General features: G+C 39.7%; 1 protein-coding gene and 1 long non-coding RNA gene across 3 annotated transcripts in view; one reads left to right on the top strand and one right to left on the bottom strand.

The window, feature by feature from the left end:
* Positions 1 to 6,358: 6,358 nt before the first annotated feature.
* Positions 6,359 to 20,115, bottom strand: part of psme4a (proteasome activator subunit 4a) — a 167,890-nt gene continuing 154,133 nt past the window's right edge. For both annotated transcript variants that reach the window (XM_051919347.1, XM_028821016.2), the window contains 4 exons: positions 15,862 to 16,017; positions 12,017 to 12,179; positions 8,200 to 8,333; positions 6,359 to 7,806 (listed from right to left, as the gene is read on the bottom strand). In XM_051919347.1, coding sequence (XP_051775307.1) covers positions 7,672 to 7,806; positions 8,200 to 8,333; positions 12,017 to 12,179; positions 15,862 to 16,017 — 588 coding nt within the window. In that variant the 3' untranslated portion in view covers positions 6,359 to 7,671. The remainder of the gene's footprint in view (positions 7,807 to 8,199; positions 8,334 to 12,016; positions 12,180 to 15,861; positions 16,018 to 20,115) is intronic.
* On the top strand, positions 15,210 to 15,786 carry LOC127525954 (uncharacterized). Its single transcript, XR_007933563.1, has 2 exons — positions 15,210 to 15,494; positions 15,613 to 15,786. It is a non-coding gene; the product is annotated as an uncharacterized LOC127525954 (long non-coding RNA).

Here is a 20,115-nt window from a genome sequence, read left to right as displayed (position 1 = left end):
GCTGCTCACTGGATATTTTCCCTGTTTCGCAACATTCTCTGTAAACCCTAGAGATGGTTGTGTGTGAAAATTCCAGTATATCCACAGTTTCTGAAATACTCAAACCAGCCAGTCTGGCACCAACAACTACGCCACAATCAAAGTCACTTGAATCCCCTTTCTTCCACATTGTAATGCTCTGTTAGAACTTCAGCAGGTCATCTTGACAATGTCTACAAGCCAAAATGCTTTGAGTTGCTGCCATGTGACTGGCTGATTCGATATCAAGCAGTTGAACTGGTGTACCTAAAAATGTGGAAGGTGAGTGTATAGTGCATATGAAAAAAAATATTTCAGAACCATTTCTATAAGTGAAACCTTACAGACCACAGTGATAAATTTAACATGGAGAAAAACGCACTGCTGCCTACGCCACTGTGTTATCATCTCCTGCTGAATTCTGCTCTGTACTTGTAATATTAAATTGTATTGAGGATGACTTGTGTTCTGTTCTGTGTATTGTATTGACCCCCACTGAATGCCCAACCTACCTGGAAAGGGGTCTCTCTTTGAACTGCCGTTCTCAATGTTTCTTCCATTTTTTTTTGGGAGTTTTTCCTTGTCTTCTTAGGGAGTCAAAGCTGGGGGACTATCAAAAAGCAGGGCCTGTTAAAGCCCATTGTGGGACTTCTTGTGTGATTTTGGGCTATACAAGAATAAATTATATTGTATTGTAACAAACATATTTTGACCAAAAAAGGCCACTGAGCATAATAATGCAATGCAAAATATATGCCACGTCGACACTTTTCGCTTAGTCTCAGGAACCCCACACTGGCCGTCTCTTTCTTGTTAGACCAAAAGAATGAGACAGTCTGTTGCGAAATATCCCATCTCGGCAAGAGTGCAGAGGCAACATCATACAGGTACAGCCAAACTCTGAGTCAGTACTCCAGCGAGCGTCTGTGCAGGTAGTTGTGTCGTGTGCGTTTCAGAGAGGTCGTAAAATACTATTCGAGCATCATTGCGCTTCTCAAAGTTTTCTTTGCGATAAACAAAAAGGGTTAGAAACAGCTGCGGTGGGTTGGCACCCTGCCTGGGATTGGTTCCTGCCTTGTGCCCTGTGTTGGCAGGGATTGGCTCCAGCAGACCCCCGTGACCCTGTGTTCAGATTCAGCGGGTTGGAAAAGGGATGGATGGATGGGTTAGAAACAGCGTCAGTATAAAGATTTACTGTAAATTGAAAAAAGATTCAGGATTATTTATCATCCAGCACTGATATCCCAGAAAATGTTTTTAAAAAATATATGATGTAGAAAATGTGATCATGAATACTGCTAAAAAAATTCTGTGCAGACAAAAATTACTTCTTTTTTGGAAATTTTTTTTTTTCTCTATTTCTATAAAAAAACTTGCAACTATTGTCTCATTTTCAAATAAAACATTTTTTGCAGTTTAAGAAGCGCTGTTTTTTTTATATATTTTCTCCATATTTGTTATAACAAATTTTCAGTATAAGAATATATATTTTGTCACACACATGCGATTAGGAAGAAGCTGAGTGGACCAAGTGGAGGTAAATTACCTGCCAGCCCCAAATCTTTATCGTGTGCGTTGAGACGGTTTCTTTCAGTGGCGTAGTCAGCAGGATAATGGCCTCCCTTTGGAACTGGAAGTCTCTACACACCCTCATCTCAACCAACTGAAGAACAATCGGTTTCTTTCAGTGGCATAGTCAGCAGGATAATGGCCTCCCTTTGGAACTGGAAGTCTCTACACACCCTCATCTCAACCAACTGAAGAACAATCGGTTTCTTTCAGTGGCGTAGTCAGCAGGATAATGGCCTCCCTTTGGAACTGGAAGTCTCTACACACCCTCATCTCAACCAACTGAAGAACAATCAGGTAGGAGAGTACCATTCCCTCGTTGCCGAGCTGGGGTTAGTCGGAGTGTGTCTGGGGACTCTGGAGCATATTCTGACCCAGAAACCTCTAAAGAGAACCTGGGACAGTAGTCAGGGGACCTACAGGCAAGGGCCAGGTTCAGAAAGGAACGCAGTGGAAACTTACTATGGGCTCCCAAGGATGGGGGCCGAACCCAAAAGTCCCACAATGTCAAAATCCTTTCCAAAAGGTGGGGGGGTGCCTCAGGTTGGCAGGTGAGGGATGTAATGAACTTGGAATTAAACCCAGAGAACCCTATAAAAGAACAGGCCTTGGCACTTTGGACCAAAGTCATGTGTTGGATAAGGCCAAAGAAAAACAGTGCCCGGCGAATAGACGAACAGGTGTTCTGTGCTGTACTAATAAATGCCCTTCCTCGTAAGCTCAGGACAATCATACAAGAACATGATCTCCTTGCTGGGGATCATTGACAACCTTCAGTTGGAAACCTACCTGGGAGATCCTGAATGGAATCTCTGTGAACCTGGATAGATTTGTGTCCCTGATTTTGAGTTCCATTCCTACATTGCAGAACATGCTTGGGTGAACTCTGATGCACAGCAAAGGGCTCCGCAAAGTGATAAAGGGGTCTGCGGAGAGATTGTATGGGGGGGGGGGGGGGCAATGTGCTCTCGCTAATCCTCAGGCCTTTTCACATACGGGAGTAGCGCTAGTCAATGGACACAAGGTTGCTTCTTTGTTCGATTCTGGCAGTAACATTTCTATTGTTGCTCGCCATCTAGTGTTGCCATGATACTGGCTCAAGGTTAACACCAGTCTAACCTGTATTCATGGGGACGTCCGATCTTATGAGTCCACCATCGTAACAGATCTGCCATGACGGCGTCTTGAGAATAATGGTGGTGGCTGTACTCGAAAATCCTCCATTCCCCGTGATACTGGGTAGAGATTGGTCAGACAACAACTGCAGTATAACACTCACTAATCCCACAAGGGCACTAGGTCTTGTCATGGACGCCGAAACAGCGTCCTCAGCTACCTCCATGCCATGTTCACAGCCAGAAGACAGCCAGAATTCGGCCTCTAACGATGTGGATGTGGAGATGGCCAGGCCGTTGCAGCGTGATACATCATCTTCAAGCGCTGCTTCGGCTCGGGATGAAACTACTCCCCTTGAGGTCGGATGTGATCCTCTCACCTGTCTACAGTTTCAATTCAGGCAGACCCTGGCTTCATTTAAAAGGGAGCAAAAAATGCAGCAGTTCTGATAGATGGCCAATGCACACTACATCCCATGCCACAGGTTCCCCGACTTTGCGTTAAATGACTTTTTGTATCGGGTAGCAGAACACAAGGGAGAGACACGGTCCCTATTGTTAGTTCCACAGACTTACTGGCGACAAGTCTGTGAACTGGCTCTTACCCACCATCTGGGAGCCCATCTGGGCCCTGAGAAAACACTAGTGTGGATTAAGCTCCGATTTTTTTGACCCAGGATTAATAAGGAGGTCCATCGCTTTTTCATGTCCTATCCGGAATGTCAATTGCAGCAGATTCCTAGGAGGTACCATGCTCCTTTAGTCCCATTACCCTTAATTGACGTCCCCTTGAGCGAATCGGGGTCGACCTGGTGGGACCCCTAGAGCCATCGGCCAGGGGACATAAATATATAACGGTCCTGGTAAATTATGCTGCCCGATATCCCAAAGCTGTTCCATTGCGCTCAGCAACATCAAAGACTTTTGCACGGGAATTGATACGGGTCTTTGTCCAAGTCAGCATCCCTAAAGAAATCCTGACGGATCAAGTGACGCCTTTTACTTTGGAGACGTTCAGGGAGACAGCTAAGTTACTAAAAATAAAACATTTAAAGATCTCGGTATGTTATCCTCAAACCGATGGTCTAGTCAAGAGATTTAATCAAACTCTCAAACAGATGCTACGTAAGCTAGTCAATGAGGGTGGAAAGGACTGGGATCAGCTCCCCCCCCTCGTCCTTTTTGCATATCGGGAAGTCCCACAAGCCTCCCTGGGGTTTTCACCCTTTGAGTTATATGGACGACATTGGATATATTAAAGGAGGCCCTCCCTTCTACAAATATACTAGAATATATCATGCAATTACGCAACAGACCTATTCTAAAATCTCACATGGAGAAGGCACAAGCAGCCCAGGTCTTTTGTTATAACCGTGGTACATCTCTTTGAGAGTTCCACCCGGGGGAATGAGTCATAGTATTGGTCCCTACCTCACACTCTAAATTACTGGGACATTGGCAAGGTCCATATGAAGTTAAAGAGAGGAAGGGGCTGGTTGATTATTTGGTTAAACAACCAAATCGTCTGCCCAGCGAGTGGCTTTATCACATTAATTTACTGAAACCGAGGAAGGAAAGAGACCCCAATCTCTTTTTTGGAAAGACCCACTCACTCTTCGCTCATAAATTAAACCTTAACTTCGGTGATAATCTGACTCGCCTACAATGACAGGAGCTTGAAACAGTTATCCTATCTGTCCCAGAGGTAGTAAGTGAAAAGCCTGGACGAATGACGAAACCCGGGGTAATAGTCTGAGAACGCCCATATCGACTTCCCGAAGCAAAAAAAGGCAGAAGTGGAGCTGGAGATCAAACGAATGCTCGATCTAGGTGTGATAGAGTTAAGTTATAGTCCCTGGTATAGTCCTATTGTTTTGGTCAAAAAGCCAGCGGGAGTTGGAGGTTTGCAATGACTTCCGTCGGCTTAAGCAAGCTTCCCAATTCGATGCATATCTGATGCTGCAAGTGGATGTCCCCCTCAAGTGGCTAGGACAAGCCAAATTTTTGACTACGCTAGATATGACAAAGGGGTACTGGCAGGTTCCCTTAACAGAGTGCGCAAAGGAAAAGCCAGTGTCTATTACCCCTAGCAGACACTGGCAGTATTGTGTTCTTCCATTCGGATTACATGGGGCACCTGCGACTTTCCAACGTCTGGCGGACAAAGTGCTCCGTCCTCATAATTCGTATAGTGCTGCCTACTTGGATGACGTCATCTATTCCAACACCTTGAAAGAACACCTACAGCAGGTCCGAGCTGTATTGCGGTCGCTAGCGGAAGCCGGTCTTCGTATTAATCCAAAGAAATGTTACTTTGGATTAATCGAAGCCAAATATTTAGGCTACCTAGTAGGCCGGGGTACAGTAAAGCCACAGTGCTCCAAAATAGACGGCATATTAAATTGGCCCCATCTGAGGACCAAGAGGCAGGTACAAGCCTTTCTTGGCTTAACGGGCTACTATCGCCAGTTTGTACCCCGTTTTCCAAGAAAACAACGTCTTTGATCAATCTTACAAGGAAGGTGGAAACCAAATCATGTGGTATGGGATGATACAACAGAAGCTCCATTTAGTGACCTCAAACAGGCCCTTACGTCAGCTCCGGTGTTGGAAGCACCTAACTTTTCTCTACCTTTCATACTCCAGATGGACACAGGTCTTAGAGCCATGCTGAGCTGAAGCGTTGACGGAGTCGAACACCCTGTAATGTACCCGAGTCGGAAACTGTTGGACCGCGAAACCAGGTATGCGGCAGTGGAGCGGGAGGCTTTGGTGATTAAATGATTACTCAGCTGAGGTACTACCTCTTAGGACGTGAGATCAACCTGGCGACAGACCATGCACCTTTACAAAGGATGGCATTACACAGGGACTCGAACCCATGGGTCACAAGGTGGTTTTTAGACGTACAGCCTTACAGGTTTTCGGTCATTTATTGTCGAGGAGTACTACAAGCCAATGCCGATGCCCTTTCCCGGAGCCACAACCTCATGGACAAGTCTGCCCAACCCGGTGGGTCTGGGCTAAGTGGCGGTTGAGGGGAGAGGTCCTGTGTCCGTGTCGCACACGTGCGATTAGGAAGAAGCTGTGTGGACCACGTGAAGGTAATTACCCGCCAGGCCAGGGGGTGGCAGGGTGCACTAAACCTACTTCTGTTATCTCTGCAGGCCATCAACGATGTCACTTCCGGCTCAGGTGCCAAGAGTGACGTCACTTGCGGTGCCTAGAACAACATCACTTCCAGTTTTGCCGTTAGATGACATCACATTCAGTTTTGGCTTTTAATGCCGCCATCATTTCACCACTAAAGTCAGTTCAGTCTGGAACTCAATGCATGCACATCAATGCGTATCTCAAATCCTTTTTGCAACCAGGGACAATATACGGGTGGCTGCCCCAAACCTTTTTTGTGTGTTGAGACCGATTCTTTCACAATTTTTATGGTCTCATGAATTTCATTACAACGAGATTCGAACTGCATTAATTTCAATAAAATGGCAGTGCTCATATGTGAAGGTGTTATTCTGATTTCACAAAAGCAGCTAACACAGCAGCTGACGTAAAGCTGCCACATCTCCTTGCTGACTGTCGTGATGTTCAGGCAGCCCTCCCTGCAGAATAAATCCAATGTCATAAGTCACGCAGCAACACCTCCGATACAAACAATCCATTTATTGGCATTTTTTTATTGAATCATTCAACATTACATCTATAATCTTCACTGCAGTTTTTGGCACTACCCTATATAGTGGTTAGATACTTCAGGGTTTTAAGGAAAAACTTACTCAACTTACTTAATTTAAAATAAACACATGAAATAGATGGAAGAGCCCTAATTTGCTTTCATTTGCTTAAGCACCACTTTTAACGAAGAAAGCAAAAAACAGAGCATCAGTGCCATTTTCTGCAATCGTGTCTGACTTGCACATCAAACTCCACGCCAAATGCATGTGTAAATGTAATTATACTTGATGAGTAAAAAACAAAAAACAAAATCAAAAAAACAAAAATCAATCCTCAGTATGATAAATAAATTAAAAGCAGCCAAACCAACTAATTATTCCTGGCATATGAAAATATTTCACATAACCACTATATAGTTTACACCACTAACTAATGTAACTCTTTACACTAATGTATCATTCAGATGTTCATTTTGTAAAGATTACATTTTTGTACAATATATTTGGCTAGTGCTAGGTTTCTACAGTTTGTACAAGTTCTTTTACACCTATACATAACACATAATATGAAAAAGAACCAGCTGATGGCATCATCATTCAGCAGCCTGAGAAATGTTGCAAGCAAACACTGTACAAGAATATTACAAACTTGGCAGACTAAAGTCCCTGCTAATGTTAACCTTAAATATTAAGTATATGAGAAATGTAAAGGTTGTTGCTAAATGCATATACAAATTTCTCATTTCAAGAACTTAAAATGTTTTGGTCAGTGACAAAGATAGACTGCCTCAAGAAAGAAATGTTAATTTAAAAGCCGCTCTTCCAAGGAAGAATTTATGAAGCTTATGCTGCTAACAAACTGATTAGCTGAACAAATGTGAAAGGAAACATTTTACTGTCTGAAGTTCTCGTTACTTTAAAAAACAAAAAGTAAAAATGCTGCTCTTCAAGTGTCTATTCATAGAGCATCGAAAAATAAAACCAAAAAAAAAAACAAACAAATCCTTTATGTTTCTTAAAAAAAAAAAAGTTGTGTTTTTGAAAACATTTACTTTCTGGAAGAGTGCTACTTTTTGTCACAAACGTAACTTTTCATCATTATAAAAATGTACAACTTTAAAACATGAGCAGTTAACTTGTTTAAACCCTTTGAATGGGGAATAAAATGCGTACAAACTCTAAACTGATTTAAACAACTGGGAAATGAGAAGTCCATAAAAACTTCATAGTTATTGCATGCAGGTTCGTCATCCACCATCAGCGCATACCAAGTGCGCTCAGATTTGTTATGCATAATAGCACGGGGACACCAGCAAGTCCGTGAGAACCAGCAGCTGATCATCCGTAAACTGCTGCTTGTGCTCCTGCCAGTTGTCGTGATGTGTTCTTCGGAAATTTGAAAGGGTCTTCTTGACAGTCATCTGTAACGGCAAATGCACTGTGAGGTCTTATGTAAGTTTGACTTGAAAAGAGAGAAAAAGGTTTGAAATTTTTCTCATTAAATCGACATATCAGCATCTAAACGTGAAGCATCTCACCAACGCAAGGCTTTTAATCTGCCATCCACTTCCCCATCATTGAGCCACACTTAATCATGTTTAGGGTTACATAGAGGGAGTAAAGATGTCAACTCATTCCTGTACTTACCTGCTTCTGAAACACACACACCATGTGTCATATCCGTTAGAACCTAATGTCTATGGTGCATCTCTCTTTAACTCATTTTAAGAAAAATGTAAAAGTAAAAAAAAAAAAAAAACATCAATGTGATCTTGGGATTTTTAAATATTTATATATGTGTATTTTTTACATACCTCAATTGGCTGAGTGTCATTAAGGTGTACACTCAAATCCATCAGAAGTTGGGGCATCCAAGTTGGTACATCATAAGGACTTGACAATATACAGGCACTCAATCCTAGGACCCCCGCATGGCGTTTAACCAGGTCTGCAAGAGAATGCAAAATAAATAAATAAATACACTTATTATTTAAATTTAAACAATTATTGTGTTTTTGAAGTACAAATGAACAAATGCTTTATGTTTTTTTGTCTTATATACAGAGGCAGCCATTCAAAATGTAGCATGCAAATTCAATAGTATGTGAACATGAGCGTTTTTCAGACTTACATTCACACAGAAAATATAACATAACTTTCTTTTGAATAAAATAAAAACAGCAGTAATAATAATACATTTTACTTAATTAAGTCATTCATGGGCAAATTGCTGGACAAAATCATAAAATTCATAACTGTAGATGGGAACACTACTGTACATAAACAAGGTTGATTACATCTTGCCTGAAGAAGGGGCCTGAGTTGTCTTGAAAGCTTGCATATTGTAATCTTTTTAGTTACCCAATAAAAGGTGTCATTTTGCTTGACTGCTCATTACATTCATAATGGCTAACACGGTACAACACCCTAGTACTATAAACATTCTATGAAAATATAATCTTACACGACAGTGTGTAATCATCTTAATGTGCTTGATCTGATATTATGTTTATTATTCTGTGCTTCACAAAATGATTTGCTATCCTTTCGAAAATGTACTATACTATGGAAGCTTGTTCTTGCCACTCAAAAACAAAATTTTATTGCATTATTCTGCAAAAGTATTGTGTTACTTTGCAAAGATATTGCCTGGTGTGATGGTGTCATCAAGCATGCACATATGCTGGTCATATAGTGCCTGCTAGTGATTGACAGATGAAGGACATGCATAGCACGCAATCAAGTGACAAGAACTGAACAAACGTTATAGGTTGCCATACACGTGTGCCTTGGTGGCATCTTCAAGGTTCCTGTGATTTAACACTAGAATCCCTGAAGCCTACAAAAAAAACTTGTAATCCCGGCCCACCTTAAATCCCTTCGCACCTCTCCATCAGCGTCTTTTGCTTTGTAAATGTGTCGATCAGCACAAGCAGCCTGCTTTCCCATCCCTTCCTTGACAGAGCTCAACTCGGGCAAAAAGTTCTGCCAGCTTAAGCCAAGGCTCCTTATCTGCTTGTGAGGTTCCTGGAGTTACACAGGGTAAATAATAAAGTATATCGTTGTTTGGAATACATGCATTTCATGTGTGTTCCGTGTCTACAAAGATCTGAGTATGTGTAGGATGAAAGGAAATGTGAGGCAAGAAATGCTGAACACATACCTAAAGCAGAAACTTTTTCCATGTTATACTAATAATGTGTAAAGACTTTAGTCCAAATACCAAAACGTGCACTTTTATTCAAGAATATAACTAAAGAAAAAAAATTGATTTACATGTTGCTGTCAATGAGTTAAACCCAACCTCACATGTCAAATTGACAGGGAGTTTATACATATTCTTAAATGGTGCAGAGGTAAGAACTGCTGGCTTATAACCCAACGGTCCTGGGTTCGAGACCGGGCACTCAGTGTTTTGAGTAGTTAGCCAGTATTATTATTATTATTACAATAATATAATATTATTACAATAATACTCTTCAAATCTACATGGCTCAAGTTGTTGGAAAAAGGGATGGATGTTATTTACTATCACAGCACATGAAGGACTACACATTTTTGTTAATTGAGAACTAACACTGAAAGTTTTCCAGTATTTAGTATTAAAACAATTCAGCACACTCACAGATTCTAATCAATCCAAAAATGCACAGGGACAACATGAAAACCTTATTCAAACTCTGGCACTGTGACACAGTAATGGCAGCTCTTTGCTATCACTCGGCCTATGTTAAAACATCTATAATTGACTTACTTCATTTTTAAAACTAAACGTAGGCCTGTAACTTTTGTTCACTCCTTGTCAATTGATTGCACGAATTGTGCATGCTTAACCTCTCCCTCAATGGGTGTCACCAGACGAAAGTAGCAAGCACATTCTCAGTTTAACTGGGAGCAGTAGGCAATATCTTTGCAAAATAACTCAGTACTTTAACAAAATAATGTAATAATTATTTTTTAGTGGTGAATATAAGCTTCAATATTATGCAACAATGCAAACATCACTTGACCTTACTAAGAAAAAAATGCAATGATTATTTCTATTTGATAGTAATATTAATATAAAATCGTGCATATTAGAAGTTAAAATATATCACAAATTGTCCATCCATCCATCCATTTTCCAACCTGCTGAATCCGAACACAGGGTCACGGGGGTCTGCTGGAGCCAATCCCAGCCAACACAGGGCACAAGGCAGGAAACAATCCTGGGCAGGGTGCCAACCCACCGCAGGACACACCCAAACACACCCACACACCAAGCACACACTAGGGCCAATTTAGAATCGCCAATCCACCTAACTTGCATGTCTTTGGACTATGGGAGGAAACCGGAGCGCCCGGAGGAAACCCACGCAGACACGGGGAGAACATGCAAACTCCACGCAGGGAGGACCCGGGAAGCGAACCTAGGTCCCCAGGTCTCCCAACTGCGAGGCAGCAGCGCTACCCACTGCGCCACCGTGCCGCCCTCACAAATTGTTCTTTTGTAAAAACAAAAATTACATTTTTTTTTCATTTTTAAATACTTTGTCCGTACAGGAACAAAAGGTCAACTTTTGAGGAACCTCTGTGCAATGTGTTATCTTTCATGCCTATTTGCATGACAGCAGACATAATGGAAACTGAAAAGGACACTGAATAGACTAGTTGATATATATACGACTTTTATGCCAGATGCAGATATTTGTTGTGCATTTTTTTCTCTGCTGTAATCTATATATAAATATAAAATCCAATGTCTGTCTGTCTGCTTTTCATGAGAGAACTATTTAATGGATTTAGATTGGGTTTTTTTTCTATAATTTCTTTGAACATTCTGGTTAATTTTGCGACTTCTCTCATCGTGCTAAGTCTCATAGTTCGCTTGCAGTGCCGATTTATTTGTGTGACTTGAGAGAGAGGCCCTAGGCCGAGGGGCAGGGCTCTCCTCACTCACATGCCAGCCTCTGTTCGAGTCGGTCTACCTCTTGCCATGTGTTAGAGCGATACCTGTTTGGTCAACAGACATCATCATCTACATATAGTTAAGGAGTAACGTTTGCCGTTTTTGAGAGAGAGATCAGAGCTACGTGTGTTTTAGAGGGTAGCTGCTTATTGCCAGAGATATCCCAGCCATGTGCTTTTCTTCCCACGCGGGGGACGCTCTCTCGTCAGAGGTGAACATAATCAGATACAGTGCCAATGTTTGATGTTGGAGTTTACCTACCTTCCACTTGGCCAGAATTACATTTTTTTTTTAAAATTTCATAATTTGTCTTGTTTCCGTACTACATGCGTGGAGCCGCGGGGGACGGCTAGTGTGTTATAAAACACATTCATTTCTTAGTGCTTTACTTCTCCAGTTACACCAAACTTTGGCACTCAGTTTTATCTTGACTTGATTAATAAAAGGTAAACTAACTTTTACAACTATAGTTATCCCCTACAATCGGACTTGAAGAATAAAAAGGCACAAAGTATGAATGTCCAAATTATTTCTTAACATTCACATATTTTCATGTCAGATATGTTTCTTTTCTAGTCTTATAGTTTAATGTAACATTAGTATACTAAAAATATAAGGAGGAGGTGGAAGTGTTTGACGCCAGCAAGTATACTTTTTGTTATCGCCACTGCACTTTACATTACCTGCTGGAGGAATGGTGTCCATCACTGCCCCAGGGTCTCTCTTTCTCTTTTTTGGAAGGCGAGTTTTACAGAGTTTCTCAAAATGAGTCTGCATGGAAGCATCCATGTTCAAGAAGTTGCACTGTAGCAGGCCACCGAGTGTGGTGGCGGCAATCTCCCTTACCTAGAAAATAGAGTTTGGAGAGACAGACAAAAAAAAAAAAAAAAAAAAAAAATGAAAAGGTCATAGTGACAGCAGAGTGGCTGCACAGCACTGCTGTCCTTTTATAAACCCATATGAGAATCTCTTTAAACTCCCATGAGTTTGTTCTTTCAACATCAGCAGGCTGCAGCTCAGTGGGAATACATTAGTGTCTTGCATATACTGCGGAATCCTAGAATACAGTACACTTTAACTGGTCAGCACAATGCCAAACCAAGGGAAGATCAGTAAAAGTTGGACAGACATAAAAAAAATAATGATAAAAAATGAGTAAACTATTTACAGAAATTTATATCACATTTACTTGACGTTTTGCTTGATCAAAATGTTTTTGGTTTCTAGTATGCAATACGTAAGGCTGCATGAGTTGCATGAATTAAAACACAGGTAACTGCATCCAGTCTGCAGATGGCATTTTCCAAGTAAAACATTTAAAAAACTAAGTTCAAATAGCTGTTAGATTATATCTGCTTTTTACCCTTTGGAATAGAAAAAGAACAAAAACAACTTTAAAAAAATAAAATATAATATGTTGCCTGCTTTACATTATATAGTAGACAGGCAGTGTGGCATACAAATTAGGGCTATGGACTTCAGACCCTAAGGCTGTTGGTTTAAATCCCACTACTGACATGGTCCTCCCCATTCAGGATGTTCATAAGAAATGTAATGATTTACTTCATGAAGTATATAATAAACAGGAATTGAGTTGTGTCATATATTTGAAATATTAAAATGTGTGCTTCAATTTCAACATTTAAAGTCTAAATATTCCCAAATGCAATACAAATTTGTCATTCCTCACCCTCTGATAGAGGTCCTTATAAGGCTAGAAATCAAAAATAACATCATATTCATAACTGTTGACCTTGAAATAGTCTAAAAATGATGCCCTACATGCTTAAGTTTGAAATTAGTCATTTTTAGTCTTCTGGGAACAGGTCTTAAGAGGGTTAGGATCACCATTGTAGAATCAAACATCAAAAGTATTATCATATTCAAGATCAGCACCTCAGAATACCATAAAACAGCACTCTACATGCCTATATTGCTGATCCCCATTTTTTCAAAGTTTTGTGAACAGGAGTAACTTTGACCCCTTCTTCCCATTTGGCGGTGATCCCCTTGGGCCGGTTCATGTGGCATGTACAACTTTCAAGTCCCCCTGATCATGTTTACTATAGACATCTGTAAGTGTACTCTGCCTAAAAACAATTTTTGGGGGGTCTAGGGATCAAAAAATAAGGGAGAACCCCAAAAAACTTGACAACTTGCATAGCTAGACATCAAGACGCTTAAAAAAAAAAAAAAAAAAGTGATTTCAAAGTGCTCATAAGTAATTGTTATGAACACAAAAACATAACTATATTTTTGCTTAATATGAATTCTATTGCTCAAGTATCTGATTAGTGTATTCATTTTCAATGCTCACATCACAGACAAATAAATGTTTTACTCAACCTTCAGAATATGCATAAAGGTTTCAGATCCTAAAAATAAATTCAGGGTAACTCAATGCTGGAGCCTATCCCAGCCACACTTGTTGTAAGGCAAGTACCAAGCCTCAATGGGACATCGGTCCTTCATATGGTGTGTACACCCACACACAAAACATTCAAATCGACATCAACTGATAGATAAAAAACAAGGCACACAAAAAACAGACTCTGCATGGTCAGTGACTGTTCTGGAATTTGAACCTAGTACAGCTGGGAGGCACTATGGCTAACTACTTTGCCGCCATACAGCTTTATGACAATAAATCCAACATAATCAATATTTTTTTCCCGTTGATAAGTAATTTTTAATAAACAAAATTAAAAAGCAGCTTCATACTAATAACAATGTTCTAAACACTGAAGCATAGAGTAATACAGTACAGTAATACATGGAAACTACAGATTGAAAACAGTTTGCTGTTTCTTTTTTAATTGGTTTTGTAGGCTTTCTATGTCAGGTAAGTAACAGAATGGAGCCTGCCATTGCGGCAAAGAAAACAAAATTGCTTCACTGGCAGAGATACAATGTTGCCTTAGCAACAGCAAGATCAGCAGATACCTCGTGGTAAGTGGGCTTATGCTGAATCAGGAGTGCACATCGCACTGGACCAGCATTTGTAATTATACACATTATAAAAACAGTGTGGTCTTCTGGGTCACTTGGAAACATTTGGAAATTGTGCATTATGAAGGGGCTAAAGAGCAGTAAGTTATAGTTGGGCCACATTGGTTGGATTTTGGGATGGAACTCTGTCACCCTGTTACAACACTTACAAAAGCTGAAAATATCGGAAAGTCTTCAAAGTGTGTATAACAGTCCCTCTATGGACCATGCATGAAAAATGACAGAATCACAGGAGATTGTCCAGAGCAGCTACTCTGTTAGTTAAAGAGTCAAACAGATGAGATGGAATAGAAATAGCAACATTTTTAATTGAACTTAACCTGAGAAGCAGAGAAGGCACAGTACCAGTTTTCTTTCCTGGTACTAATTTTGAAATGTTGAATACCCGCTGATACTGATAAAAGTCCAATACTTTTCCCACACTTTTTTGTTTCCTGAACACTTCTGGGTACATTAAGGATTTTGGCCAGACTATCACAAAAATCACCTTTTTCACTCATGTACTGTTTTATTGCAATTTCCTATTTTGGGATTCCACCTCATATTATAAGCATACATATACACTACAACAACTACAACTGTAGTTAACTGAATCAAAAAAAAAAAAAAAAAAAAGTGAAATAAACATGGCATTTAACAGCTACTAGGACAAAGTGTGAAAGTGGCCACCTCTCCAGTTAATGTCAACCAACCCACTGTGCAGCATCAAACACAGTCACTTTGCCAATCTCTTTAAAGTGAAAATATAGATTTGAAATGGCTGTTTTTTTTTATCTTTTTCATTTACTGTGTTAAAATTTTTTCTACTCATTGAAACATTCAAGCATTGATTATTCATTTCTTCATAACATAAAGTAACATGTTAACTATATTAATCAAAAATTGTGACTTGTGCAATTTGTGAAGTATTGCATGTCTAAAAATAATGTAAACAACCTACTAAAAGCACAAGACTTCATTCTTTTTCACAGCTACATATCAAAATTTTAAAATTGCATTGATAGTGATCCGGTCAAGGGTGTTACGAATTATGAGGTAAGAAAGACAACCAATGAATCTCCTAATATTTATACAAAGACAATCAAAATGTAAAAATAAACAAATATGTAAATAATCACATTTCAAATATCAGTTTTAACACTTTTTAAATTTGTGAAATTAAATGTGAATTTCTCCTTGGGATTAATAAAGTATGTATGTATGTATGTATGTATGTATGTATGTATGTATGTATGTATGTATGTATCTATCTATCTATCTTTTTAAAAAGTGCATTCCAGAGAAATCTTAAAATAGTGTTTATATTTTCTTAAAAATTTTGTTCTGACCAAAGAGAACAAACTTTCAGCTCTCCTATGTGTTTTTGTTAAAGACTGACAACCCAAAGAAGCATCACCTAAGAAAATACTAAAATGACAGGATTTAATTCTAAGTTCCACTACTTCAGTTTTAGTTCCCCTAAGTTTATATACCAATTCAGCTACCATTTAAGACGCTTGTCTTTTTCAGTTTTTCTTACCTCGAGCTGTTCATCTTCAAGTAGTCTGATAACCAGCCACTGAACATCCTTCACTGTTTCTTCATCATTCAAAAAGGTAAAAAGGTTGTAGAACACCATTGTTTGGAGGTAGGTGAGTACAGTGTATCTAGCATGCCAGGAGCTACTTCCCGCTGTCTATACAAAATAAGACAATAACTTTGAAATGTGACCAAAGCAAATTATACATCACAGATAATGAAATAAACATCAATAAAAGTAATTTCTGATGCCTCCCATACTTCTCCCTGTTAACTGCAAATGAATATGCACACATAAATAATATTATATGGTTACTTATTGCTGATCTTCAAAGCTGGGTTTTAGTGTGCAGGGTAGACTCATAACCAACTGCAAGTACAACCATTTACAGTGAGTGAATTTGTTTTTTCCATAAAATAATTTGAAGGCATAACCAATTTTACATACTTTATAACAGCAATCTATATGAAGGTGGCATCCAAAAATGAACAGTTCAGATAACCAGTGTCATTTATTAAGAAAAATAAAACCCCGTAAACAGTCAAATAACAAATTTTTTACAGCATACATCAAAGTAAGCACCACTGCCAAAGTAATTCAAAGTCAATTAATGACATGAACACATGTGCCAAGAGTCAAATGTTCAGGGTTTCAAGAGTAACTAACATGCAGCTGCTTCAAACAGTCTTTCATTTTAACTGCTATTAATCTTTTAAAAAAGTTACATTTTAACAAACATCCACAGGCTTAAATCAGAGGATGAACAGATAGTATTTGCATCAACCATTGATCATGTTTAAATATTGGTTTAATTTTTATGTCTAATGGCATGGGACTACCTAACTTTCATTTTATTACTGAATGGCAAATACACAAGTTATAAAGACCTGGACAATGACACATATGATAAATATACACATGCCTGGTCTGCAATAGAATTAAAATCTTGTTGTACTTCTTTATATACCCTGCTGTGTGCCCAAGTAAACACAAATTATCATTAATATACCAATAACCTCCATCAGTCACTCAGAATATGGAACCAATGCAGGATGCACTTCAAGGCAAAAGAAGCTATTATCTCTTGCCCCACTACATAATAATGACCTTTTTCTACCCTCTCAAATCTACACAGTACTTAATCTTTGGAAAATGTCCAGGATTAAAAACACTTAAGAGAATTGTACATAGATAATGTTTTTTCACCTTATGAACAATTAACTTCCCAGCAACATAATTTCCCCACTACTTTCAAATCAGAAACTTTGCTAAAAGGAACCTACCCAATTTTCCACACCTCCCATCCATTTCTATTCCAGAAGAAATACTGATCAGTCTTAAAGACTCCGACAGCATCTCAATAATATATAAAAACATATTAAGGTCTCTTCCTTTCAAAGATCCCAGGGTACGGTGGGGAAAGGATGTTTCAGTTAACGTCTCAGAAAAGGAGTGGAAGACAGCAATGCATAGAATACACTCTAGCTTCAACTGTGCAAAGCATTAAATCATTCAACTTAAAATCTTTCATCAATCACATTTATCTTGTTGAAAATCATCCAAAATGTATTCAGGGCAAGATCTAACCTACTGTGGCGAGCGGCTGGGGGCGGTACCTTCTCCAGACCACGAGGGGGTGACCGTCCTGGTGGCTATGGGGACCACGGGAAAGGAGCATGGAAGCCCAACCCTATAGGGGCCCGTGGTCACCGCCAGGGGGCGCCCAGATGCCTGAGGAGCCATGGCCCTCGGCACTTCCGCCACACCCAGAAGTGCTAGGGGGAAGACGACCAGGGACACCTGGAGTGCTTCCGGGTGCACAGCCGGCACTTCCGCCACACCAAGGAGTGCAGGCAGAAGCTCGTTGGGAGGCACCTGGAGCACGTCTGGGTGGACATAAAAGGGGCCGTCTCCCTCCATTCGATGGCTGGAGTCGGGTGGAAGAAGGACAGAGCTCGGAGGAGAGGAGTGGAGGCGGACCTAGAGAGATAGGCATTGTGAAGAGACCTGGACTTTGTGGGTGAAAAAGTATGGGAGTACTGGGTTGTGTGCTGTCACTGTATATAGTTGTGTGAATATGTACAATAAACGTGTGTGTGGTGTTGAACCTACGGTGTCCGCCTGTCTGTGTCTGGGCTGGCTGCCACACTGTGTACATTGCAATCTAGCTCCAGCCTCACTGGGCCACATGTTTTGGAGTGCACTAAATTAACACCATTTTGGACACATATCTTTGAATGCCTATCAGACAGCCTTAGCATCACAATCACTACTGACCCATTAACAGCTGTGTTCGGTGGACCCCCAGATGGGCTTAAAGTGAAGGAAGACAAATTGTAATTGCCTATGCCACACTACTAGCACATAGACTAATTTTGCTCAACTGGAAGATCCCCAACCCATGTTTTATAAGTTGGTGGGTAACTGATATTTTATACTAGTTGAGAAAAAAAATACAAGCTCAGAGGATCCATTCAAAACATTTTTTAAAATATGGAAGGAACTAACTAACTAACTAACTAACTAACTAACTAACTAACTAACTAGATAGATAGATAGATAGATAGATAGATAGATAGATACTTTATTAATCCCCAACTTTTAGTATAAGATTTATATTGGGGGGAAAACAACATTCTTCCTTCTTTGTTGTTTTTAGGTTTTTGTCCTTGCTGCTGGCTTTCCTCTCTTTCTCTTGGGTGGGCGTGGAATTCTGTATTGTTAAGTTCAACTTGATTGTATGTAATGTTATTTTCTTAGTTGTGTAAGTTAGACTCAGTTGCATGGAATGTTATCTTCTTCTTCTTCAAAAAAAAATATGTCTAATACGTTTCATCTACTGTTTCACCATAGGTATTGTGCTTACTGCAATATTTTATTTATTTGTACTGTTCTGTGTCTTTGTTGATGTGTTTTAATGTTATGTTGTGGTCTCTTTGTAAAACCTGCTGACAAACCAAATTTACCTCTTGGGTCAATAAAACTGAACTGAATTGAAGGGGCCAAGGGGCATGAACCAGAACATGACATGGATACAATGGGCAATTCAGTAAAACAGGAACCAACATGGGCACCAGAAAAGTACTTATACAAGCTGATGAACACAGACTTAGGACAAATAGTGCCCTGAAAGACAATTCTACAGAAGGTCCCATGTAAAAACTGATGACTGTTGAAGAAGTGATAGACAAGTTGCAATGTAGAGGGCAACGCGACTTCTTGGTGGGTCCACAGATAACTATATACTGTATGTTCTACAATGTGGGTTTGTAACTGAGAAGGGGAAGCTTTTAAAATGAGAAACAAAAACAAGGCCATCAGAAGATTTACACTAGAGAGAAGCTGTTTGCATGTGTAGTTGTGTAGGAGGCCTATTGAAATAAATGTATACTTAAGTGCCATATGAAAATGACCACCACAGAGGACCAACGCTGCTGTGCTGAAGGTGGAATATGCCCCACACAGAAATGAAACCTTCCATGTCTCTGTGAAAAATCAGCCCGTGGAAATGCCCTATTTCTGCAATGACTATGGAAAGAGGTTCAAATGGAAGGGTTATCTTAAAAAGCATAAGAAAGCTCACAATTGGGAGAAGCCATTTTGCTGTCAAGACTGTGGGACACCATATAAAAATAAAACCAATCTTTCGCATCAACAGAAATTTCAAAGGCTGATAGCTGGCATGAATAATTAGAAGCTAAAAGCTTCATCTATATTGTCAGAGTGATTTGGACCTGGAAGAATTGCTTACTGCTGTTTGTAGTGAAGTCTGTGCAAATCACCTAAGGGATTTTCACCTTTTCCTTGTTATTTTTTCCCTAGACTCCCATCACTGTATGAGTTAAAAAATGTGTATCGAAATAAAAGTAACTTGGATGTTGTTTGGAGGACGAAAAAAAAATACAATATAGACAACTGTTCAAAGTGAGTGCAGCGAACTAATGAAGTCCTCTTTTTAATTTGACAAGACAGCAACCAAAAGATAGATACTATGCAGGACCAGAATGTATCAGAGGCTCACTCTCTCATGATTTGACAGAAAAGGTCACATAACCTAGCAAGAGCCAACGAGGCACAGCTGCCAGTATTATGGCCAAGTGGTCAATGAACTGTTCCAGGGTCAGTGAGGATTTCTCAGTTCAATATAAGCTCCAGTAATCAGAGACTCCTTTCTATTGAAGAGGTAGAGGCAAAGTTTTATTCTTGGGAAGTTCTAGTGTGCTCCACAATTTTAAAAGAGCTGTAAACACAACT

Source organism: Erpetoichthys calabaricus, chromosome 15 (assembly GCF_900747795.2).
Source record: "Erpetoichthys calabaricus chromosome 15, fErpCal1.3, whole genome shotgun sequence".
NCBI classification, from domain to species: Eukaryota; Metazoa; Chordata; class Cladistia; order Polypteriformes; family Polypteridae; genus Erpetoichthys; species Erpetoichthys calabaricus.
Note: the sequence above shows the minus strand (reverse complement) of the source record. Positions and strands in the feature narration are given on the sequence as shown.